Source organism: Platalea leucorodia, assembly GCF_965183815.1.
Source record: "Platalea leucorodia genome assembly, chromosome: 6".
Taxonomy (NCBI): Eukaryota; Metazoa; Chordata; class Aves; order Pelecaniformes; family Threskiornithidae; genus Platalea; species Platalea leucorodia.
In genome coordinates, this window is record NC_138828.1 from 1,335,480 (window position 1) to 1,360,633 (window position 25,154).

General features: G+C 42.4%; 1 protein-coding gene across 7 annotated transcripts in view; it reads right to left on the reverse strand.

Annotated features, from left to right (window-relative positions):
- Positions 1 to 630: 630 nt before the first annotated feature.
- LOC309591980 (albumin-like) overlaps positions 631 to 25,154 on the reverse strand; it is a 38,619-nt gene continuing 14,095 nt past the window's right edge. For 2 of the 7 annotated variants that reach the window (XM_082314993.1, XM_082314996.1), the window contains exons 3-18: positions 14,626 to 16,790; positions 14,255 to 14,524; positions 11,944 to 12,004; positions 10,992 to 11,124; positions 9,847 to 10,061; positions 8,993 to 9,125; positions 7,816 to 7,913; positions 6,595 to 6,724; positions 5,474 to 5,688; positions 4,796 to 4,928; positions 3,857 to 3,954; positions 3,556 to 3,694; positions 2,788 to 3,011; positions 2,147 to 2,279; positions 1,037 to 1,093; positions 631 to 788 (exon numbers count right to left, since the gene is read on the reverse strand). In XM_082314993.1, the coding sequence (XP_082171119.1) occupies positions 1,043 to 1,093; positions 2,147 to 2,279; positions 2,788 to 3,011; positions 3,556 to 3,694; positions 3,857 to 3,954; positions 4,796 to 4,928; positions 5,474 to 5,688; positions 6,595 to 6,724; positions 7,816 to 7,913; positions 8,993 to 9,125; positions 9,847 to 10,061; positions 10,992 to 11,124; positions 11,944 to 12,004; positions 14,255 to 14,306 (1,815 nt within the window). In that variant the 5' untranslated portion in view covers positions 14,307 to 14,524; positions 14,626 to 16,790 and the 3' untranslated portion in view covers positions 631 to 788; positions 1,037 to 1,042. Of the gene's footprint in view, positions 789 to 1,036; positions 1,094 to 2,146; positions 2,280 to 2,787; positions 3,012 to 3,555; positions 3,695 to 3,856; positions 3,955 to 4,795; positions 4,929 to 5,473; positions 5,689 to 6,594; positions 6,725 to 7,815; positions 7,914 to 8,992; positions 9,126 to 9,846; positions 10,062 to 10,991; positions 11,125 to 11,943; positions 12,005 to 13,527; positions 13,695 to 14,254; positions 14,525 to 14,625; positions 16,791 to 18,869; positions 19,400 to 25,154 lie in introns of those variants that run through there. The other 5 variants (XM_082314997.1, XM_082314998.1, XM_082314994.1 and 2 more) reach the window with 5 other exon arrangements.

Consider the following 25,154-nt stretch of genomic DNA (forward strand, 5'->3'; position numbering starts at 1 on the left):
GTGTAGAAGATTAGGGGGTTTTGTGTTCACGGACTGAAACAAAATATGTACTAGAAACTCACACTGCTTTAGTGGCATAGAACCGGAAAATTTCTCTGTTGGGAGCTTCCTGCAATGAAGGGCGTGATTTAGATGGTGGGCTTTTCAAGAGACATCTCTAAAGTCAAAAGCTGCTTTAAAGACGTGTCTAAAAGCAGATCTGTCTGCAGCTCTCTGTAAGACAAGAGATACTTGATTGGTGGCTGCTGTAAAAAAAAAAAAAAAAAAAAAAAAAAGAATAAGTCTTTTTTTTCTTCTTAGAAGAGCTTGTTACTAGTCATCTTATTTAGACTGAACAGTTCCTTTGAACGTTGTCTTACTCCGTAATTATAACTGCTGAAGTAAAGTGTAAAATGAACCTGTAGTTGAATCGGTTTTCAAGTCTAGCTAAATGTCTTCCCACCGTTCCTATTCTTTCATACGTACTCTCCAAGGGTCAGAAACAGAAAAAACCCCAATGGAATCCCTGCCCCTATATACTACTTAGAGCAACCATTTTGTGTAGGGAGCGCTGCAGAGCTTTGCCTCATGGTAGTCACCAGCAGACAACGACAGATGCAGATTTATAAAGCTTTTATTTACTATTCATTTGTTTCAAAGTAACAGGATTGAAAAGTTTCTGGAAAAGCACGTGCTTTGACAAAACGTGGAAGATTTACGAAATACTCATTCAATACCAAAGGAAAAAAGGTAATGGGCGGGAGAAGTTACACAGAAGTATTTTTCTTCATATTTTTCCCACTGGCGACCTAGGTTAGAGAAACAAAAAGGATTATTTTGTAAAATGGTAGCGTACTAGTAGTACTTCAACTTTCTGTATGCTCTGTATTGGCAGATGGTAAACCACCCATTAGAAAAAGCAAACGCCTGGTGGTTAAAAGGGAGCTAGATGCTTTTTTGAGTTGAAGGAGTTAAACGGGTGGAAGAGTGGGCAGAGAGGGGTCGATAGACAGACAGATGACACGATATGTAGATACGCATTATTGCTGTTACCTACCACACGTTAAGCGCCAATTCCTAATGTGGCTCTGCTCTGGACTATTAGGTTTGCACCCTAGAAAAAGGAATACAAACAGTTGTGAGAGAGTGACGCCAAGGGAGCAACGCATGCAGCGCTTGAGCAGGAACTTCTATAAACGTGAACTTGGGTCTGCGTTACGGGTCGAAGGATAATTCTAATGGTACTTCCTAACCTTGGAATCTGTGCACCCCTGCATGGTGGGCATTTTTCAATTTTGCAAAAGTAGGAAATAAACTTTTAGAGTGAACTGGAGACAAAATAATTCTTTCCTAAGTCTTGCTAATATATTTACCTATGCAACACGTCGGTTATAAATAAAAAAGGATTCAATCAATAAGCAGTTTAAGATATCAGTAATGCAGTTTAAGATATCAGTAATGCAGTTCTATGCTTCAAATGATAATGAGGTTGCTGTTGGAAACTGTCATTTATAGTTGCTGTAAATGCTTTTAGCTTGCTCAGCGATATGGCTACAGGTAAATTTCTCCTGTGGTTATTGCCAAGACAAGTACATGTTGAACGAATGAATGTATTTGTGGTGGATGAGTTTGAAAAAAAAGGAATGACTGCTCATAGGACATAATCAGCTGGCCTCCCCCTGCCAGTATATCTATATTTGCTAGGCGTCTCTGATAATTGATCCAGATGCACTTTTTACTGGTAATCCTGCGGAGTTCTATAAGGATCTGTAGCGCAAAAGGAAGTTTATGTATGCTAGAGATGTAGTTTAAATTCTACACGTATATATTGTTCCACTATGGCTTGTAGATATTCTACTCTTGGGGACAAGGCCGTGAAGAACCTTCTCTAATCGAGAATTTAGCCGTGCTTTGAGCAGATGACTGGACTACATTACCTCCAGACAACCTTTCCATGTGAAATTGTTCAATGACTATCATCTGTGACTGTAATCTGTACAGTCAAGATCTTTGCCTGCAGAGCATCAGGTATTTATCGTAAGGGTACAGGGACAAGTAACTGTAGCAGGTCGCAGAACCGCTTTCCTAGCGCGTGGTATCCTAGTGAGTTTCCAGTTTCCTGTTTACATTTTTCGGTTTGTTTTTCCTAAAAGGAGATAGGAAATACCTCTTCCCCAAGGCATGTCTCGATATCTGTTTGCTTGCAGCACTTGTCTACCATGGCAGTGAAACCGTCAGCAATTGTCTTGATTTGTTCTTCTGTCATCTGGGGCTTGCGTTTAATGAGGTTGACAAGCAATCTGAAAACAAAACAAAGCCGAAATACACAGTTAAGGCTACCTGTTGTAGTTTGATTTCCCAATTGAAAATATGCATTTCTGTGCACGTACGGCTCATTTATGAGGGGTTTTTTGTCATGTCTAAAGGACTCTGTGCCTATTTGTGACTCCAAACTCCCAGTCTACCGCAACCGTCTGTTGGCTTTTTGTTTTCGCGGTTACAGGCGGGGAAAAAACCTTATTGAAATGATCTGTATGTTGTCTTAATTAAGTACATCTTAAGACTTGCACTGGCAGTGGACCTACGTGAAACTGGTCAGCTAAGACGCTGATTTTGATTTGAAGACAACACCCTATTTTGCCTCTTCCAAGCTGCATGATGTTCTGCACTGACAAGCTCGGAACACACAGGTCCATCCGGTTTTCCTTTTGTCGCTAGCAAGTCCCAGTCAGATGACAGAAAAGGGGGTTTGTAGCCTAAAGTGTGACACTTGCCAAGTTTTTCTACAAGGTATTTCTTTTAGCTTACTTCATCTGCCCGATTTCCCGCTCAGGAGGAGGAGCAGTGCACAATTTTTCATCAAAGTTGAACATGTCAGGGTTAAATGGCGGAGGCACGTATTTGGTATCTACTCCCATGGCAGTGAAACACGGTCTCCTGTAAGCGTAGGAGTCGTCGCAGCAGTGCGAAACGTTGTCATTTATAGGTGTGGTCTCCTGTCTCCTGCACATATCCTGAATCACAATGCTCAGCTGAAAAGAGAAGGAAAGAAGAACAAACAGGAGTTACACGTGCTACAGGAACAGAAGAAATACGAGACGTTTGTGTCACGATAGCACAGCCGCAAGTGGAAGCTGTTGGATCTAAACACCTGCTTGGAAATGGCATGGTCTTAAAATTTAAAATGAATAGGTATGCCTGGAGTCAGGCATTTCTTAATCTGCAAAGTCTGTCCACTGGGCTGCAATTAACAAGTACTTTTTTTTTTTTTTTTTTTTTTTTTTTTAAAGAGACTGTTTAGCTTTTCCAAACGCAAGCTGCCACAGGCACAATCGACTTACTTTTGATTCCTGAGGGAGAGCAAAGTTTAGCTGAAATTTTCACCAGCTACCATCAGACAACTATTTAGGTTCTTACGTCCATTAAATATGAACAGACTTTGCATTCTGTTAAGTAGATCCTTAGCTTGGGGTTTATGCCAAATCATTGCGAGTTTACTACCTCACCAGGATTCAACATTTTTGAGAACAGAAGAAATCTCCGAGAGGAGCAGAGTGAATAAATAAATGTACTCACATATCCCTCAGCACAAGGCAGGCGTTTGTCTTCGGGAAGGTGGCAGCACTTGGTAGCAACGGCTGTCATTTTCTGTCCAATTTCAAGCAAGGTGTCAGTTGATACCTGAGGCATTTTCTTAGTGTAGCGGATCAGAAGTCTGAAAAAGTCATATCAAAATGACCGTTGGTCACATCTGCAGAATGCTCAACTGAGCCAGACCACTGACTGAAGAGAAAGTAGAGGCGAAGACCAAATAAACGTGCCCAAAGCACCCAGCATCATCGTTTGCACTCGAGAATATTTATCAGAAAGTACTTACGCTTTAAGAAAATCGTGCTCGCCATGGGCAGTGAGAAGCTCACAGTTTGTCTTTACAACATCCTGAGTTTCCTTGATGTGTTTGTTCAATTCCTCTTGCTGCAAACAAGTACAAATTTATTAGTAACGTTAGAGCAGGACACCCTGGTAACAGTCACACAAAAACACCTTTGCACCTCTTCTAAATCTGATGAGCTAAAAGATACCCATTTCACAAGGCCAATCGCTTCCGTACAGCCTGGATGGCATAGGGAGGACTTGATTCTCATACGAGTCTTAAGTTCTAACAGAAATTCCGTCAAAAAGGCAGCAGGATTTTTGAAATTGAATTTAAATTAATTACCCATTGGACTTACTTTATGGACAATGGGTTTTTTTTTGGTTTCTTGGTTTAAATCAGGTGAATATTTTTCAAATACAGGATTATCAACCGCGAGGGGAACATCCGCTTTCTATCCCTTGGCCACAGCTGTCAATGACTCAGCTTGTGCTGCGACTTGTTTGCGCTTCACTTGAAGATTAGGAGACCTAAGTTTGGGTGTCTCTATGTTAGCTGGCCCTGCAGGTTCCCATCGTAATCCGTGAGCAGCCATGCTCGGTATAGGCAGCGGGGCCCATAATTCAGCTAACCAGCTATTAATCGTCCTCTTCAGGACAACCAGAATCACTTGGGAGAGACAGAGGCATCGGGCAGTTGAGCGAGACTAGTCTGAAATTTCCCCAGGCGACCAATGAAGTTACTCGGTGATCTGGGAAAACCCTGTATCCTTGTCATGGGCCCTGGACTGCTTCATCTCCCGTCAGAATGCTAACTTCCCCTGGGCTTAGTCTCTCAAAATGCTTTCTGTCTGCTCTTCCGTAGGAGCTTCTCAACCCAGTGGTTTCACGATAGGTACCGAACAAGCGTTCTAGTTATCTGCAAGCCAAGCTTTGCACCTACAGCGTTTCCGTAGCACTCGGCAGGGTTGGGTGTTTTGCAGCACTTCTCCAGGAGTGTTTCATATCCCTTAGTAATTCTCAGAATCAGCTGTGTGGAGAGCTCAGGGTGTCTTCGTGAGTATTCATAAACAAACCTGAAAGACACACAAGCGGAGAGAATTAGAGCGCCCAAATAACACGCTGCTTTCTTCATGCACAACGCAGTAATTGACAATGACAGTTCCTCAGATGAGATCAAGTAAGGCGGACAATGAGCTGGGAATGCTGTTTGCTTGTTTCAGTAGAATTTTTGGGTCGTTCTGTTGTCTGCCAATGGGGCAAATGTGAAAGGAGAAAAATAGTTCCCCAAGACAGAATGCTGCTTAAGCAGATAACGTCTGGGGGCATGCAGAAAGCCCTCAAATACACAAAAGGCACTGATAAATTCAGCTTTGATAAGCAGGACAATGCTGAACAGAAACAGTTGCAAAGCGTGAATGAGAAACGAGGGGTTTGACTAGGGCTGAAGCTGTGTTAGTTACATCAGCCTTCCGTGTGGTCAGCTCTTTTGTCCCTATGCACCCGGAACACCCAGGAGGACAGTTCTGCCAGCGGTGCAAAAGGCCGCAGTCCAGAAAAGACAGAGGATCATTTGCAGGAATGTGCAAATACAAGCACGCGTACTGCTGGCACTACTTACTCTGACAAGTATGCGTCATGGTCTGCCTCAAAGCTTTTACACACTTCCTGACTTTCTATGTATTTTTCAACGAGTGAAGGAAGACCTTCGGGTTTGTCATCAAAATCTGCTTCGATAATGCACTGGCTTCGTTCCACAACTGGCTTCTCACAGCAGTGTTTGATTTTACTTGAGAAAACATCTTGTTTAGAGCACATATAGGCTATAAGCTCTGCCTGTAAAATTAAAATATATTATCATACAAGACATGAAATAATAATTTAAAGATAGATTAATTGATCTGCTCTCCTTTTTCGGACACTTCCCTTTTCATTCAGGTCACCTATATACTTAGCACCTTCCTAAAAAAATGCATAAAAAGAAACACTCAGAGGGAGGGGAACGTCCCGCGCATGTTGAGCGCGACGTTCGCAGGCGCAGGGGAGAATGCGGTTCCCTCCCCGACCTTAGAAACTTTGAGAAGACAAACTCTGGGAAGCCAAGGGAAGTCACTGAGTGGTCTGTCACAAGGATGCCTGATGGATCTTGTCAGTCCTGTCAGGTGCCCAGCTCCGATGAGGGACAAAACATGAAAAACCCCAGAGCTTCATAAAGCCAGCGCTGGACACCAGGTGGTTTAAAAAGCGTGTCTAAGTTCCAGCCAGAGAGGTGATATTTAAAGCATGTCACTATTGCACAGTTTAGCTAATCCTCCCGTGCATGCTGTTCTCTAGAGTTCATTTCACTACAGAAAAGCTGGATTAATGGCAACACACGCAACAGGACAGCAAAAAAACGAGGCCTTTTTGCCTTTGCTTTCTTTTGCTTTGTTTAGGATTGATTTGAAGCGAGTAAATACCATCAAACTCTCTCCCTGATACATGTTTTGATTTCAACCAAACACACAAGCTATATTGCAAGTAACAGCTCCTTGCCCTCATAAAGGGCTAGATCCGGAACTGGTCCACAACCTAGTTCCAGTAACACTCAGCTGGGCCGGCCGTGAGTTTGTGAGTGGCTGAGGAACATTCCGGCAGTGTTGAGTACAAGTTCCCTGGACTGTGACTGAATAGCTGCACAAATTATTGTCTTCCTAAATATTTTTCAAGTACGTAAATATTTTTGAAAAATACTTAGCTTACCCTGTCATCCATGCACTCGACCATGTCCCCTTCGCAGCACTCCTTGTAGATACCCTTAATATCCTGTAGAAGTTTAAGAATTTCTGAGAACGGAGCCTTGGGATATTTCTGGCTCAGGAGAGCAAGTTTACTGGGTGGAAAAGAAGAAAAATACACTTGTTTTAAAGCTGCATGTTGAACAGAAACCTTGCAAGTCACTAACACTTATGATACTGTAGAACAGCGTCGTTTCAAGTAAATATTCATTTGTTCTTCTCATCTAATTTCTGGTGGCTAGAAAACAGGGGCATTGATGCCTTCACCAGTAATCCAGCGCTCCTTGAAAACAGACAGGAAGAAACAAGCTTGTGATTCTTCCGTTCCATCTGAGCTGTCTGTGTCAGAATCACACCCTAGAATTCTGCAAAGCATCTCCAGATGACTGAACACAGACGTCTACAGTCCTAATTAGATCTGTAAATCAAAGCTGACTGTGTCTAGTAAGGTAATCCTAATCAAGGTTAGTGTATTAGCCTAGCCACAGAATGAAAGCGGTTCTCTGCGCTTAGGCAGGTGATCCACTTATTAATTGCAAAAGTCTGTCTTAATCTTAAAAACGCCCCTTTGCCAATAATTGTGATTCTGCCAAATTTGACTCTCTGATGGCTTTAAGGTTCAAACTAGGGACTGACTTTGCTGATTACCAATGTGCCTGTCGCTAAAAGCTGTAGGCAGTGGAAGGGGGCGCAGCTTTGGCAAAAATGTAGATTAAACACACCGGAATCTCTGATTCCGAGTGACGCTTCATCAGTGAACTCCGCGTCTCCTGGATTGGTTCTAGAGACGGTTTCGTTCCTCTGTAACTCTCACAGCTGCTCTTTTTACTAGTACTCGCTATCAGTCTGGAATACACAGGTTCACCTTTGCGTCCAGTCTTTATGCAGAAACCTGATCAGAATTAAATTCTACGTTTAAATAAATAGGCTAAGAAATCGCTGTCGGCCTAGTGTTGAAAGACCACTCACTGATCTCTATTCTGCTGGACAATGGTCCTCAGCCAAAAGTATGCTAGGAAGTACCACGAATGCCGTTTTCCAACTCTAGCATATAGAATTGAATTATGTATGCTGATGTTTTCCTCTTGAGAAGTTTCAGGTTTAGGTTAACAAGCCTACTTCTTTTAAAAAAAAAAAAAAAAAAAAAAAAAAAAACAAAAAAAAACCAAAACTGATTGGAACTTACTCTGCTTTGAAAACTCTCTCGCCAAACTTTGTGAGGATTCCACAAGAATACTGCTGCGTCACACTGACTTTCTTGGCTTTTTCTTTTATGGCAATTGCCTATAACAACAGGAGGCACATTGTCACGTTAAACCTGTAATGAACTGGGAAAAAAGCAAAGCGGAAAATCCCACTTCCAAAACACAGCAGGTTCTAGTCCAGTTAGCTCTAATGAAAAGCCAAGCCAACTAAAAATTCCCTAGGCGGTCCTAACCAGTTCACAATCAGCGTTTAACTTCTGGTCTAGACGCCGTACCTTATGGCACGGTGCAAGTCTTCTATGGAGATGCTGCGGTTCGCCCAATACTTGAATTTCATTGAAACCCTGTGGCTTAGACGGAGCGTAAGCTGTCTCTCCCAGCACCGCAGTGATTACACAGAAGTCACCGGGACTGAGTTTGAGACAAAGGCAAAGTTTGGCTCGTGCCATTCTCAAGGTTGACGTAAAAATCCTGGCTGCAGTTCTTTAAAAAGCAAAGCTACGTGGAAGTCATCTGCTGTTGATTCGTAGGGCGAACACATGATCAATCCTGACCCTTCTCTACAAGTTCTTCAGACAAAGATTTGCATGAACGGGAAGATTCTACACGTTTCTCACTCTTTCTCCTCCGTTTGCTTGGGTAACGAAGAGGGGAAGAATAGGAGAGGCCTCTCGTACGCCTACACGTCGGATGTGGCGACGACACGTTAGGCTGCCGAGTGAGATGTGTCTTTCCCTAGCGCCCCTTCAGCAGCATGCCTTCTCGCTACAGTTTACCCCAGATGAAAAAATCCCAAGGGCTACACGTTATTTGGCTTCAGCCCATCTGCGCAATACTCGTAGCTACCTCATAACGTATTAGCAAAAGGACAAAAAGGCAAGCTTATTTTCTACAGTTTGATTCTTTTGTTTTTTCACTTAAAAAAAAAAAAATCAAAATATTAATTTCTTGACTGTCTTAGTTTCTATGAAGCCATATACAAACGTTGACTGAAAACCACCGTGGGAAAGCACAATTTTGGAATTATAAACCGTAATTTAACATTAGCCTTTTAAAGTCACTTCTTGCTTCAAAGAGAATTGCTGCTAAGATCAGAAGAGACCTTTATGTAGCAGACCCGTTGCTTAGTTTTCATCCACGGTGAAAAATTTGATCTACCTTTTCATCCAAGCAAACACCGACATCGGCCTCTTTGCAACAGCTTTGAAGCGCGTGTTCGTAATCAGCAGCCAGACTGAGGATTGTTGGGGCATACAAGAAGGGGTTTCTTCTTGCAACAGAATAGATGAAGCTTCGAGGAAAAGCAAAACAAAAGTTACATATCCCAATGACAACAGCAAATGGCCTTAAATCTCTCACAGCTCCTATAACTTTTATTTCTAGTTTAGAAATGTAATCCACTTTCCGAACGTAATGCCTGCTAATGGTAAATGCTCTGCTAAATCTGTTTCCAAAGCAGGACTCGATAACCATGATGGAAGGATGAACTCCTTATATTGTCAGCCCCTTAGTTTGATGTATCTACGCTTTTTCAAAATGCATTGTCAAATGCTTGAAAACTCTGATTTTCAGTGTGAAAAACTAATCTACAGCCATTTCACCAAGATTTTCTTGTCGATTTTTATTCTTTTTACTGTTACCTTTCTTAATCCTTTGCTATTACAATGGGAGTAATGGGGAGCTGGAGCGGGTAAATTAAGTCAGTGTGGGAAACACTGTTTTTTCAGGGTTTTTTTTTGGGGGGGAGGAAAAAAGTCCCCCAAGTTTTATAAGATGTTATCCTTTAAAGCCTGTTTTTGAATGGAAAAACCTGCTCTAGCATGGAATGAAAAACCATGATCAGGTCTTTGGATATTTAACGATTGAGCAGCTGTTTTATAGATGCAGATACGAGGTTGAATACTGGCAACTTGTTCAGATGTCCTGCATGTCCACACGCTCCGTCTAGCTTGGGGATCCCTCTTCTGCATGACTAAATACTTAAAAACAGTAGAAAATGGCATTTTTCTTACTGTCCCAGTAATGACACCCGGTTCTGCTGGTACTCCTGGCATATCACATCAGAAGCTGGTCTTTGGTACGGCTGAACGAAGTCTGGTAGGGGAACTTTAAATGACAGGAAACACTCATTTCTTTCCGGATCAGCTTTACCGCAGCAGTCAGCCATTGCACCGTACGAGTCGCGGAGCTTTTCTACTTGGCAGATGTTATCCAGGAAAATGGCGGGCTGTGAGGGAGATGCTGAGGGTCAGAATTATTGTTTATAGACAGTGGAATGTACATGCTATTTGTCCGTAAAAGAAAACCCAGACTGAAAAGTAAATACATTTTTACTGGATAAGATTTAGACCATAAATCAGAATAATCCATTGTTTTCAACACAATATCATAAAGTTTTATTTTATGTGGTCCCATATCAAACCTGTTACAACGCTTCATTGAAAAAAAACATTCATTTTAATTGTACTTCAAAATATTCTGTGCAAGACGGTGATCTCTGTTTACTTATAACCTGACTAAACTGAATTTTCAGATGAATTGAAGCAGGATTTCATACGCCACTTGATGATCAGCTTGGGAAACCTTTAGGGAGAACTAACGTAGTCATGTTATTTGGTCTGAACGTTAGAGCTCGTCCGAACGCAAGCCCCTCACTTTCTGAAGGGTCGGGCTGAACCTGCTAGACATGCAGGGATCTCACGTACCTGCAAACTTCTTTTGTTACCTGATCTTAGAGGAGTTTTTTTAAAAGTTCTTAAACTAAGTACCTTCAATTAGCACACGTACCTTTTCAAGTCACCCCAGTGTGAAAACCCACGCGCTTTGGTCACTTTAATATCTAGGATTAGACATGTATTTTACAGCTGGGGTATTTGTACTAAATGCTAACGTGTATTTCCAGGCAAGGCTAGACGTAATGTGCCAAAGCGTGGTGTTCACGCTCCAACATATGGCTCTATGGATCATTCAGGCATTTCTGAAAGGCAGAGTTTCAGAACCTGACAAAAACAAGTTCTTTGTCTCAGCGTTAAAATCTGCGCGTTGGCCGATGACAACAGCAACACCTGAAAGCATCAGGTCCAAGTCCTCAAGGAGGGTGATTCTGGTAGCTGCATAGAATGAAGAGACACAGAATACCAAAGGATTCATTGCCTACCAGTGATTTTGTGCAACCGGGAGCGTCCTCATCAGCCACACACGTGTGTGCCAGATCAACAACATTCTTCACCAGATTAGACAGGCCCTCATAAGAACACCTCTGGAGATACTGGGCAAATGTGATCAAGGCACTGAAACACAAAGCACGTTTTGGAAAATGGAGATCAGAAACGTAACAGTCAATATTTTCAAAGTGGCTTGTGGATTCAAAATTGTTTGTTCAAATGACATGCACAAATGCTTAAACAGAGTACCACCAAGAGCATAGTACCGCATCCCAGATCCTTCCTCTTCTCACCTCCTTGTGGAAAAATGTTTTTAACCTTACTTCCCAAGAACAAAAGTCTTTGAATAATAGATTGGAAACAAAACAGAGAAGACTGTCAACTGAGTTTTCTACCACTTTAACCAGCGTTTTCGTAAACTAGGTAGGTTTTTGCCATGCTTACAAACGATGTTCCAGCTGCCTTCTTTCAGAAGCAGTTGTGTTCCTGTCAGGGCCTTTTGCGATTCCCAAAACCGGTTTCAAAAGAAAATCATGGAATTGTCTCAGAAAACCTGTCTCAGGTCTATGTTTTGGCATTGGTGTTTTTTTTTTTTTTTTTTTTTTTTTGTAATGTCTCAATCCAGTGTAACTCTTCTCCATCCTAAGGTTATGAAAACCATATTACTCACGCCTATTTTCTTTTCACGTAAGGAACGCGGGTTTTCGCATAACGTTTGCAGGGAGATCTTTTCCCAGAGAGCAAGAACGTCATCGTGACTTTTGCAGGTCTTAAAATATTTGTGGGCTTTGTATACGAACAGTAAGAAGGCTAACCCAACGCTATGCTTCAGTGAGACACATACGCTCTTCACTTGCTCATACAGTGGGTTTTCGTTTCCCTTTTTTGTCCAACATCAACAGAGATGGAAAACAGTCAGAAAATGTAAGCTGAACATTTACTTACACTGCCTTAAATGTCTCTTCCTTCAAATCGTTGTAGCGATGGGCAATCTCACTCTTGTGGTCTAGGAAGAAAAACAAAGGGAATGATGCTGACGGTCACACTGGCTGTGCTGGACCCCTTGAAGAATACCGTCTGGGCACCTTGGGCCAGGTTTTCAGAAGTGTTCAGCATTCACCCAGCCCTTATAATTACAGGAGTAATATCATTGTTTTGGAACAGACCGAGCTAATGCTGAGCACTTGGAAAATCCCACCTTTGGGTACACCGTCCTGGGTAATCTGTACTGCTTTTCTGGGAACTTCAATCTAAAGCTTTCTTCTGGTCACCTTGAACTCTTGGTTGTCTCAGATGGCCATTCTGGTCATCTGGTCCAATCTTTCCGAAGGAACCCAAGCGTGTGATTTTCAGGATTCTAATACACTATTTACCTCTGTAGGCACATACTTAATTAAAATATTCAAAATGACTGCTGTAGCTTACTATTAGGGGTTAGCAAACATGTCCCTTGCATAACCAACACCGGTATCGTGTCTACGCTACAAATAAAAGAACGCAGCTGCAGTTTGATGAGAGCAAGCATGAGCAGAATTTTCTCTTTTTGAACACAAATTATTAACTTGGGGGGTTCATGTTCTTATTCCACCCAGTGCACATCATCTGCGCTCTTCGTGAGAAGGAAAGCAGATAAATCCCTTCACCTGGTCCTGATGGTAACAAAAACAGGTTGTAGCTAGACCTCGCTCTTGGCGAGGTAAGTAATCCCGCAAGATTTTCCCAGCAGATACTGAGGCAGGTGGCCACGCTAACAAATGAGCTAGAGTGGGGCCGTCATTTTGTTCTAGAAATACCATTGAGGAGCTTTTAGAAAACAGGAAGAGTAATTCCTTTAGCTAATGGAATATAGCTGCTTTGATAATAAGGGGTTCAGTGCAGAACATTGTAATTTAAAGACTTTTTGCTGCTGTTGACTGGCATTTCCAGCCAGCTCCTGAAAACTCAGTTTTGTTAAATTTGGGTATTTTCATGTTTCAAACAAAAATAAAAAATATTAGTAGAAAAATTTCTAGGACTGCCTGCAGAAATAGTTGTTTGACCAAGGTCTAAAATTTTATAATACAGGAAGAAATTACACAGATGCGGAGTTCTTGGCTAGCCTTCTCATAGCCCAGACTGAGACGGAGATTTTTGACCTATTCGTATGAAAACCATTGCCTTGAATCGGTGAGGAGCTCGCTTATGAATTACCCTTCAAAACACGGTACTTCCAAAAGGACAGTGCATTTGCTTTCTCTGTGCTGGAAGGTAACAGATTCTGAATAATCAACATCTGTTCATGCGCTACCCTGATGTTGCAAAGGGATGTCACCAAAGTTATTCGCCCAGTGAAATGGTCTGGAGCGTTCTGCCCATCTCCTCACCATTTCTTTGTTTAGTTTCTTTTCAAGTCAATCAAATTTTTCTGTTCTCTTTGAATCAGGCTTGCAAGAATTGTTCGTGAAATTGCATTAAAGCCGTGAAATTGCATTAAAGCCATTAAATTGAGATAACAAAGACTGCAAAGACAAGTAATTAGTCCTTTCTTACCTGCTGCTTGAGCAAGATTTTGCAGATTCAGGAATGTAGCAGAAGAAAGGAGGAAAATAGATGAAATTAATGTTGCCCACTTCATGATTGCAGATTATGATGTGGGCTAAATTGCTCAGAAATGCTAGGAAGATTGAAAGGAAAGCGTTTGCTTATATACCCTTTACTCCCCGTGTCTGTAAAATATTAACCGTAGAGCTGGCACTTGTAGATTTCCATTTGGTCTGAAGAAGATTACAAAACTTGGACTGTCCTTGCCAAAAATGAATTTGATATTATTTGTTTATTATGTGTTACTCGGGGCCTTTTTGTCCTGAAAAGGTTGAACCTTCCAGCACCCAAATAGATAAAAGTTTTGCGTAAATTTCCTTATCAAATAACAAACAAGGAGTTCAAGGCATCAGACAAAAAAGTCATCAAGTCTAATCCTATAGCCGTGCTTTTTTTTTTTTTTTCCCCTAGTATTTGCTCAAAAGCAAAGCAGGTTGGTATTGTACAGTAACGATTCGCCCAGGTAGGACTCAGTCCACATACTTGCTTGTAATTCAAGAATTTTAAATTTAAATCACGTCACAAAGATGAGATGGCTCATCTAGACTTCGGTATAAAAAATACTGGTGGGTAAAATACAGCCCTGAGCACAAAGATACAGGTAAATAGCGGCTGCGATTTCAATTGACTTCCACATTCTTAAAAGACACAGCAGGTGTAAGTGTGGAATGGGTACCAAGGAATCTGAATCTCGCAAGATATGTAGCTCCAGCGTGGAACAGCATCATGCAGACAACGGATCTGTGTCGGTAAGCTGGAACTGACACTTCCACGCTGTATAGGACGGTATCTCGCGCCAAAATTTGGGACGTACGCTTAGGGTAACGTCCAAGAGGAAGGCTGCTCAAACTGCCCGAGGGCTGATTTGAGCTCCTGATTTGTTAGGTCCCATTCTGGATTTCTGCGGGTACTGCTGTTCACCAGGATCCAGAAAACTGCCAAATACCTGTGTAAACATTTGCAAGAGCTGTCATTTCATAATTTTTGCAATTCCTCATTTGCGCTGACATCCTCCCAAGAGTAATCTCTTAATTAAGCGCTGCTCACCTCTTTGAAAAGTTTCTATTGATTAGTCGGTAACTTGGGCAATCAGAGACAGGAAGAATTGTGAAGTTTGCACAGAGCCCCGGGACATGGAATAAAGCTGAAATTATTTCTCCAGAACGCTCAGTGAGAGGCTTCAAAAAACGCCCCCCAAGTATAAGGTCAGATCCTTACTGAGTGCAAAGTGAGGTAGTTCCACAGTGGGAAATGCTACGATTTACTTGCAATGAATTCCTCTCTCTGGCGGCTGGATGTCGACCCCCACAGCTATTCCCAGCGCCTTGCTGGAGGTCGTGCTCTGCCTCGCAACTCCCTGCTTCGGGCAGCAAGCACCCCCGGTACAGCTTAGAGCGAGGGCTTCAAACGCTTCCGTAGTCCTGACGGTTCCCTTTCCTACTCTGTTTTTTTTTCTCAAGTGGGTACTTTTACCACAACTCTGTACTGTTCCTACTGGGAGTAGCTGAAAATTCAATTATTCATGTTTTCTGAAAATTTGACCAAAAAAAAAAAAAAAACCCTCTTTCTGAACGTGAGTTTTTAAACATCTTTTAAATAAATCAAATTATGTGTCTAAGCATAAACTATTTGCAGGCAACTTTCATTTAGAAAAATGTCAAGGCAATGCATCTTGTCTTTCAGAAAGGCCATTCTGTTCTCCCTGAATAACCACATAAAGCTTGGACGAGTTCACGGAATAGTTTGATACAATGAAATTGGTACTAGCTGCTGGTTTTGCACAAGAAGTTTTGCATTTTCCCAAGTCTGCTCCTGATATCTTTGTAGGTGAAAAACAGCATTCTTGTTAGTGATTTAAAGGAACAAGGCTCTATTTTGGGAATTAAAGGTCATCTGGATAACTCTTACACGAAGGATGGTGGGGGAAAGTTAAATTTGCAGAAAAGCACCCCGGTTTTGTCATAATGTTAGAAATAGGGATTATTTTCGGGTGGTTGTAGCAAAATCCCAACTTGCTGGAGAATGATGGGAATTGCGATGAACAATCTGGACCTCTCAGACCCGTGCTGCTTTAGCCTAACAGAACCCCAGGAAAGAGCTGGTTAAACTCTTCCCTCTCTACTTGGTTTTACTGACCATATCCCTCTGTCAGAGAAGAATCCATCACTAAAACGGGGATATTTCCGATTAACCCGTAACCTTCAGAATGGCTCAAGACTACCTAGCGGTATTTTGCACAGTCCCTTAAATCACTGACGTTTGGATGTATCAGCATTCTGAGTCTGGAAACTTGTGCACGCATTTTGCATTGATGTAAATGGTGAGAGGTGGCGTGGTGGATACAGGGGCTTAATAATACTTTTTCGAAGATCTCGGATAAAATGAATGCAAGGAGCTAACTCGGCAATCTGATGAGCACCTTCTGACCCAATGACCCACTGTAAAAATGGAATATAACTTTCCTACGCACATCAGCTTAATTTACTTGCGTCTTGAACCCGTGTCTCCTTTCAGATCTTAACAGAGCATTCAGTGAGATACAAACGCACGTTTAGGTGTCTTGTTGATAACCGTAAAGCGACTGTAAAAGGCAACCAGACCTGAACACTACCCAAGTCCAAGTGGTGAAAAAATGTGGTAGTGGCAAACCATCCCTCAGAATGGCTCTTGAAATGCTCTCAGGCTCTATCAAAGCAGTTGTCAGAAAATGATGGCTAAGGACCGGGAGGGGAAAGTATTTTCTGTTACGCTGAAATTTAGCACAAGAAAAAGTCTCGATATGTAACGTTGCATCTTGAAAGCTAGCTGGAATTTTCCCCTGCAGCATTGTGCAGTGTTAGCAAGAACAGCACTGGTCCCCTAGAGTTAATATGTAAGTTTGTAATACAGGGTCCATGTTTATTTCCAGATATCTTCTGTTGTCTGTCCTGTACTTCATGCCAACATTTCATATAACTGCTGAACGAGAGATCCGAACTCCAATGGTGATGTTTGTTTAACAATATTAAATATTATACTGAGCTTCCTGTTACTCAATTCTTCTATACTGCGCTGAGTCCGCTTTCAGCAAAGTTGTCCTGCTATTACAGACAGGAAGGTATCGACTGCGCTTTAAGGCTAATGCGTTTTCACACCTATCTATGTGTAAAGTTACAGGCGGTAACTGGCATTATGGCAGATACCAAAGGACGGTAACTCCAAGCGTAACTGACCTGGAAAAAAAAAGATGCATCATTTTAAAATATTCCATCACACCGTGTTGTGCAAAGTGAAAGAGGAGATACAAAGCGGATAACTTCATTCTCAGACTCCCGCTGCAGAAATACCGTCAGGGATACCTATTTAACCACCTTCTGTCTGCACACGGCCAGGCTTCATTTTGTGCTGTGTGCTCTCCTGTGCTGGATACAACATCATTAGCGAGGATGAAGAGATGCCATGGGAGAGCCGTAGCTCTTAAGGAATTTCTGAGCCATGAATTTTACAATCACACCTCCTTTATCAGAAAACCCCCACCCGTTCACCTCTATGTTCAGGTTGTCGGTGCTTGAAGGAGACTGCAGGAGAGTGGAAAGCATTCAGAAATGGAAGGGAAAACTATTCATATTTCACTGGGATTAATGTTCCTACTAAAAGTTACGCATATGCGGACCAAAACATACTGAAATTGCAGGAGACATTCGAGTAACAAATTTGGTATATCATCATAAGAACAACTGCCAGAGCACTTCTGGAAAGTAAGTCCTTTTCAAAGTGATCTCTCAAAAAACAAAGACCGTTAGTAACCCTCTAATTTTGTGGCCCTCAAATTTATTTACTGCTCTCTCTTCTTTGTTTTAAAGACCAAAAGTTTTGTTGGTGTGAACGGACCATGAGACATACACCAAACCTAGAGACGTTCACGTGCCAGGATCGCAACTGCTGCCAGTAACCGCGGTTCTGTTTTGGAGGTGGTTTTGTCTTTTGTTTTGCTTTGGCTTTTTACGAATCTATTGATAACGCAAAGGAGGGCGGCCAACTAGCAGGGTTTTTTCTTCCTCAAAATGAAAAATAGTCTTCCACCAAAGCGGGTGGAAGCAGCAAAAAGAACGCTACTTCTCTTCTGTCTGCAGGTGGAGGTGAGAGAATGCTGAAAAAGGTGTCGCCGTCTCCTCTTGCCAGTCCTGTGCCTGCAGACATCTGGCTTAGCTGTTCGTTTTTTCCCATTAGACGGTAGCTGATTTTTTAAGTAACTGTAATCATCAGTATATTTCTAAATAAATGTCTGTAGTTCTGGACACATGGTCAGGTACCAGTCTTTTCCTGCTCTGCTGCATTATGTTTGCTATTCTTATCGCTGATGTTTGGCTCCCATGCAAAACAAGTCAAACTTCTCAAACAGATATATGCCTTTTATTTGAACAGAGATGGACTCATAGATATAAAATAAGCAAGAAGGCCCATCTGATGAGCAAACATCAACATGGAAAGGGTTTGATCGCCGCAGCAGAATAGGCAGAGACCTGCCAAGGTGTAGCTAACGGCATTCCGTGCTAGGGCATACCTTCGGGCACATCCTTAGTTCTGACGCTAAGCCGTTCATCTTGGGTGATCAGCCCCTCATCTGCAGTTTTACGGAGTTTTCTCTCATTAACAGGAGCATTTTTAAATCAACTATGACCGTTCATAATCTCACCGCACCTAAATAATTCAAACACCTAATTCCGATAAGCTTCATTTGTAATTTACTGTTGTACTCCTGTGGTCCTCTGCTGGAACAGATTCAAGACCACAAATCTGCATTCTCGACACCTCAATAGTTTTGCAAAGCTCAACTTTGTGCCAAAATCCAGAACACAGACAGGAGCAGCCAGAACATGCGGTATTCGGTGCTTACTGCAAAGTGAGGGAGAATGACCTCAGACAGGGTAACATGCAGACCTTGTTGTCTCCCCTATGCTCTTGCTCTACCACCAAGTCCATCTAGAAAGCAGACGTTTTAAAAATTATACTGAAAGGCACACCAAAAAAAAAAAAAAACGGTTTTCATATGCGTATGAAAATGTTTTGTGTATGTATTGTTATGTATGGTGGATGTAGGCTTTCCAGATTGCAAAGCTAAGCTTGAATTTGATAACCTGATTGCGTAATTTGACATTATACCTTCCGAGGTCCATCTCAAGAAACACACACGCACGCACACACGCACGCACACACGCACGCGCGCGCACACACACACACACACACACACACACACGACTCTGCTTTTTTAAGTTATTCCTTCCGCTTTGGTTAGGTAGTCCCCTAATTACCTGTTAACAAGGCATTTACCGTGGCAGGAGTTGGAAAAAAGGTTCTCTCACACCATGCTAGCCTAAAGGCCTTGGGAAGGCCTCGCAAGCAGATGGAGGAGAAGCCAGTCGTCTTTCTACGTCTTGTTGACCGGGTCTCGGTAGGCTGCCTATTTTACTCTGCTCTACGTTGTCAATATTCCTGTTTCTCATTCACGAGACTATGAGGATGTATAGCTTTATTCAAGTGACCTCCGTGCTGCCTTCCCTGAAGAAGCGGGTATCTGTTTGTCAGATGCTTACTTTCAAGTGCGCAGTCTGAAAACGACTCACGCGTGGTCTTTGCTTGCATTTTTCTGCTAAGCTGTTTGCCTCTTGGTTATATTAGGCTTCAGACAATACACACTTTCCCTGTTCTTCCTATTTTGTCCTTTACTTCACTGGCAATGGTAGTGATATTAAGACTGCCAGCGTCAGGCTTCCGAGTCAGCTTTTTCCTGTTCCCTGAGCATCGGTGCGTATTTCTTTGCAGCTGCGCTCCTTACTACAGTATTGAGAACCTCACCCAGCAGTTTACCTTTACTCCCTGACTGCCTGTGATACCATGAAGATGCAGGTAAAGGTCTGTTTCCAGCCCAGTTGCCCTGAATGGCTCCGAATCCATTACCGCAGTATGGTATCCATTGAAACGCTACGTGGCCATGCTCCCAGTAACCCCGCGGCAGTCTCTGACAATATGCATCGCTGCCAAAAACCTCGATAGTGGTTAACGGTCATGAGATAATTTATGTGCATTCCTAATGTATACTGAGCCTTACTGGGAATGTTGCACGTTTTCATTCTCTGCCCCTGGATTTTCTTACGTACGACACAGCTGTTTGTCAGGTCTTTCATCTCTCTTATAGTTATCTGCATATGAGGAGTCAAAATGGCTCTAATGTACATTTTCAAGAACAAATTTGCTCAAGATTATGTGCTTAATAATACGTTGCTTATATATGATGCCTTTTTTTTTTTTCATATGTGGATCTTCCAGGTAGCCTTAGGATGCTAGTTAGCAACTGCGACCCTCTGATCAGAGTTTTTTCTTGCTCTTTCGAGTTCCTGCCTTCCGTCTCCTCTATAGTTGCTCTAAATGATGCTTTCCTTTGGGAAGAAAAATGCATTTTCCATAGCTTTCTCTTCGTGATCGAGGCCTGCTGTGTGAGAAATCATCTATGTGCATCTCATACTAGCTCAGTTTTAGCTCTGCTATTCCAAGAACATCATATAACAGTGTGCCGGGTACTGCGCAGGGTACTTCGTAAAGATGCCTTCTGAGTATTTACAGTAGTTTCTGCCGACGCTCCTTCCCCACTGTGCCGGTGGAGCTCATGACACGTGCGGGTGATTGCAAGGTATTTCAGTTGCGCGTACGTTTTCCTGTGGGTAAGATGAATGTGAAAGCTTCTGGTTGCCATGTTTCCAGAAACAATGTCCCAGTCCCCGTCTCGGCGGCAACGTGCTTTGCAGGCGTCCGCTCATTCACGCGGCAGAGCATCACTGCATTTCCGAATGCCCAAGTTAGTCCCTGCTCTTTGCTTTATCGTTGAGATGAACAGCGTCTCTTCCCTTTCCATCTTCTATTCATCCGGGGGGTTTATATACAGTAGGCTGATATGGAAAAAACCCTTGTTAAATATTTTTTAATAAAGGCTTTGATATGATGTAATAGCATCTTTTAGATGGGGGATGTCTTCTCTGTTGATCTTACCTGTTGAAAGCAAGCTGCGGGTGAGTTAGCAAGTGTATCATGAATGGTGCAGCAACGAGCCAGAAATCACCTTGTTCTTCCATCGTCCCTACTTACACTGATCACAGAGAAGAGACGGAGTTCCTGTCTTGCTACGCTTCTTGTTATGCCGTCTTTACACCCAAAATATTCTCCGTTTCAACATTAATCTCTGAGGTGTTTGAGTCCTGTTCGTGAGTCTTGTTGCCTATCCTGCTTTTCAAATCCTGCGCGTTTGATCCCCAGGGCATTCTCCCATCCCTACCAGTTTGTCTCATGAAATCCACGATGCAGTGATGTAGCTGTTCTCCTTATCGGGTCACAGTTGCCGATATCGTCCTTTGGCAGCGAGTACGAGGAGGGTTCTGGTTTGCCTTGTGAGGTAACGCTTTACTGGTTGTAGGCATTTCATAGTGACTCCTCTATAATGCATTAAACTGCTTGAATCTATCCAAATACACAGCCTTCGATGTTTCGTGAGGGCTATCAGCTGGCAAGTTCTGTGAGTTCTCAGAATTAGTCTCTTTTTTCCATGTCCCCGTAACTTTTTTTTTCTGTCAAGACAAGTACGTTATCCGCAAAGTAGATGAGGTACGGGCTTGATCATTTCATCCATTTCTAGTTATAAGGTCCCTCAGAAAACATGAGAGTGATGTTTTGGTATGAATGAAGTGCACACCTAATTACAAAATAGATGTAGGAAAGAATTATCCTAGGCGCAGCGTTACTCAGTTCGTGAAGTCGTTATCGGAAAGAACCTTTTGCTTCAGTATTTTTTTTTTTTTTTTAATTTCTTTGATATGCTCTCTGGAATTCAAATTGTCGCGGTGGTGTGATTGATGTTTGTGTCGGTGGCTTTTTTCTCCCTCTTACATAATTCCCTGGAGGCCTTTGGAATCCAGTACGTTCACTTCTGCCCTAGAAACGTTCTGGCACTCCGTTTCCAGTTTCCATGCTGCTGTCTGAGCTTTGCAGCCTGTGTTCTTCTGAGGTTTATGATCCACCTCTTTTTGCTGTTTCGTATCCTGCTGATGTCATATCTCCATAGACGCTCTCATTCTCAGCGGCTGCTTGCATTCTTCTTTAAGGTGCTATTCAAAAGCAGTTGGCATAGCTGATATATGTGGAACCATATACATTTCATTAGTGTGTCTTTTCAATAGCACACGGAGCATTGATTTTGTTCAAACTCTATTTTTATTTCGGTGCTTCATTTCCCACCAATTTTTATATATTTGTCATGCGTTTTCATGTTTGATAAACTGTTGTTGAATCTGTTCTCTTTACGCTTACCTTTAGCCGTGAGCTACTTCACGTATTTCTAACGATCCTAACAGATCTGCTGTACGTTCTCGGAGAATTCTCACGAAGACTCTCTGCGGTTCATCCTTTTCACCAGTCTGTCTCCGTCGTGGCTATTTTGTTTCCGATAGCTAAATAAATGACATTCAACCTCAAAGAAATTGTTGGTGGCACTGTGCCTGGAAAAGCGCAACTGCAGTCAGCTGTAGCTTGATGGTCTTTGGCAGTATAGAAGAACCATTCAGGGAACACGGTTCAGTCAAGAGCCAAAGCTGAACGCTTTTGTTTGGCAAGAGATCGTTAATATTTCTTTCCTAGGTTTGATGTACTTCAGGTTTAGCCATGAAAGAGATACTGAAAACTTCTGAGGAATGGCAGGAAATGTTTGGAGGGTTTTTTTCTTTTTAATTCCTTTAAGGCATTTATCTGTGATCTGCAATTTATAAAAAACATGGCTGCAAACTTTTTTGTAAGCGTAAGCAGGAGTATTTGCTCAAATCGGAAGAAAAACACGTTGAAAATGAACTGATGATTCTGGGAGCTCTTGGTTGCGCTCCCAACTCGAAACGCTCTAAGAGCTGAAAAAATTGCTTTATGTCGAGTGGGGCTGTAGGACTTGTGGAAAATGTCTGAGCTTTTACAGAGACTCCCCCATTCTGCAGCTGCCACACCTAGATGTTACTGCATCACTGACAGCCTTTGCCCCTCAGCGGTGCTGACGCTCTTACTTGGTCCCATTATTCATTTAGCTTCATTGTAAACTTAACGTTTTCCCATTCTGGCCTAAAAACTGCAGAGCTGATAAATATTTTCTCTTTCATGTCCATCTCCATAGAAACAGAATCTGTGTTACTGCTCTAATTGTTCTCTGATTTTATGCTGGTTTTTCTGTTATGGCCTGTGGATTTTTTTAGGTTGGCTTGTTTCTTGGGAAGGTACTAGTTCATCTACTTAAGACAAGTTGTAAATGTTGAAGCTTTAAGGAGAAGAAGAGAGTGATCCTGTTCTCGTTCTTTCCTCCATTTCTGAGTACGCAATTCCTGAAGGTCGAACCCTCACAACTTTGAAAAATTGAAAGGTGGTTATTTTAAATGAAGCCCTGGAGCAGGAGTAGCATTTTCCGCCTCAAATATTCCCTAGTGCCTTTGGAATTTCTTTAGCTAAGAGTCAGGGCCTGAACTGGCCCCTTAACAGGAGAACAGATGTGTACAGAGCTGTTTGTAGGTCCTCGTCGCTGGAGGAAGGTTTATTGAGCGCGCGAGAGAGGAACGTGTAGGGAAGGATCCTTTCAGTCCCATATATACTGAACAAAGTTCTGTCACCGTTGTATTGAAAAAGGTTGCTCCTTCAGCACTCCTCTCAGAACCCAGGCTTTCAGTTTCCTCAAAGCCAGGGTCTGGACGGAGGTAGGACTCGCCTCCTGACACCACAGCAGGGAACTCTGAAACTCTGAGAGCAGAGGGGTAAGGATGACCAGGAAGAAACGGGGGCCAGAGCTCTGCAGCCCGCCAAGCAGGCCTGCTCCCCCTGGGGCTGAGCCTGTTCCGTTCTTTGGAAGCGGGCAGGTTAAGAAGCTTTGAAAGTTGGCACTGTCATTTACTCACTGACATAAAAAGATAATCCACTTCTGCGTATTATTCTGCTATAATGAATTCTGAGGCTCCATGAATTAAATGTGAAGCTTTCTGTCCCCCACAGGTGAAATCCAAAACCACAGTGAAACATTTCAACATTTTTGTCTTAGCCTCGGAAGCAAAGTTCAATTAGTCAAACCTAAGCATATGTACTTTTCTGTCTGAAAAAATCAATTGTTTTTAACAGCTAAAAGCTGTTCGAGCAGCATTCAAACAGACCACATTTATTAGGTGACCTCTGGCTTGTAGTTCCAGGTCCAGCGCTACCTTAAATGTGACTCAAACTCCTAATGGTATTACCAGCACGTAAGGATCTCTTAGAAGAGAATTTGATTTGCAGCAGCAGCAACAAAACGTTGTCTGTCTTATGGTTGCCGTTTTCCTTCCTATGTTCTCCTTTACCTGGCTTTGTTACAATATAGCACGTAATGCTGGAATCCTGGGGTTCCCAATGTTAAGGAAGTGACTAAATATAGTATGAAACTGAGGAAATGTTGCTTGTTTTGTTTGGTTGGTTTTTCTTTAGAGTAGTGCTTGCAAACTCTGATTTTCAAAGGAGACAAGTGATTCGGGGTACCTAATTTCAGAGCCTTCAGGAAGACCTGATTTTAAAAGAGAGGTTCCTCAGTACATTCCAAGAATCAGAAAAGTTTCGTCCGAGACCAAAAAATGTGATTAAGCCTAGCAGAGATCGGTATGGTTCGTGTGGTTCTCTTAAATAAATAATAAAAACATTGGTCCAGACAGTCACATCAAAGGAATTAAAAAGAGGCACCAGATAGCTCTGAGGCTTTGCAAAGTCTGAATAGCTGTGTTGTGGTGGTTTTTTTGTTTTTTTTTTTTTTTTTAATTTGAATGCTAACCCGTGAATGCTTCTCAAGTCACGAAAAGAAATATTAACAAACTCTTTACACATAAAGCTTTTAGTGTTGTCTTTTGGATCAATTAGCCAGTGGCTGTACTCGCTAGGCCATTCCTCTGTACTGCCCTGCAGCCCACGCTGACAGTCCTTGACATTTGCTTTCTGTTCAAATGCCTTTTATTCTAATACCAACAGCGGTTCAGTATTGCCAGTCGAGCATATTCATAATCTATCTACAGGTCTCAAAAATAACTCATGCAATTAAATCTTGAGAATGAATTTAGAATTGCCCTTATCTGGCTCCCGCGCTTTTAAGTGAACTTTGGTATCTGACTTTTCTCCGTGTCTACGAGTGCTGGAAACAGAGGGGGATTCGCCTTCCTAAGCTTCAGGTGTCTACAGCGCAGGCACCCGAGCTATTCTCCTTTAAAGTCAGCGCAGATCCAGTCAATATAGCCGTGGAGCGAAGGACGCATGCCATCTAACCAAAAGCAGGTACTTGCTTTAGAAAGAGAGGAATCCTGCCCTGTGCCCCTTACGGTAACGGGGGGTGGGGATCCCCCCATCCCTGTTCATAAATACCTTGTCATATTACCGCATTTATACGGTATATCTGCCTCCTGTGTCTTAATAAGTATTTTCCGTGCCAGGGTTGCCTAAGGCTGCCAGATTCCTGGCTCCCTGGGAAGGGAAGTTGGAAGCTGTGCAAATTCTGTGTCGAACCGAATTTCTCACAG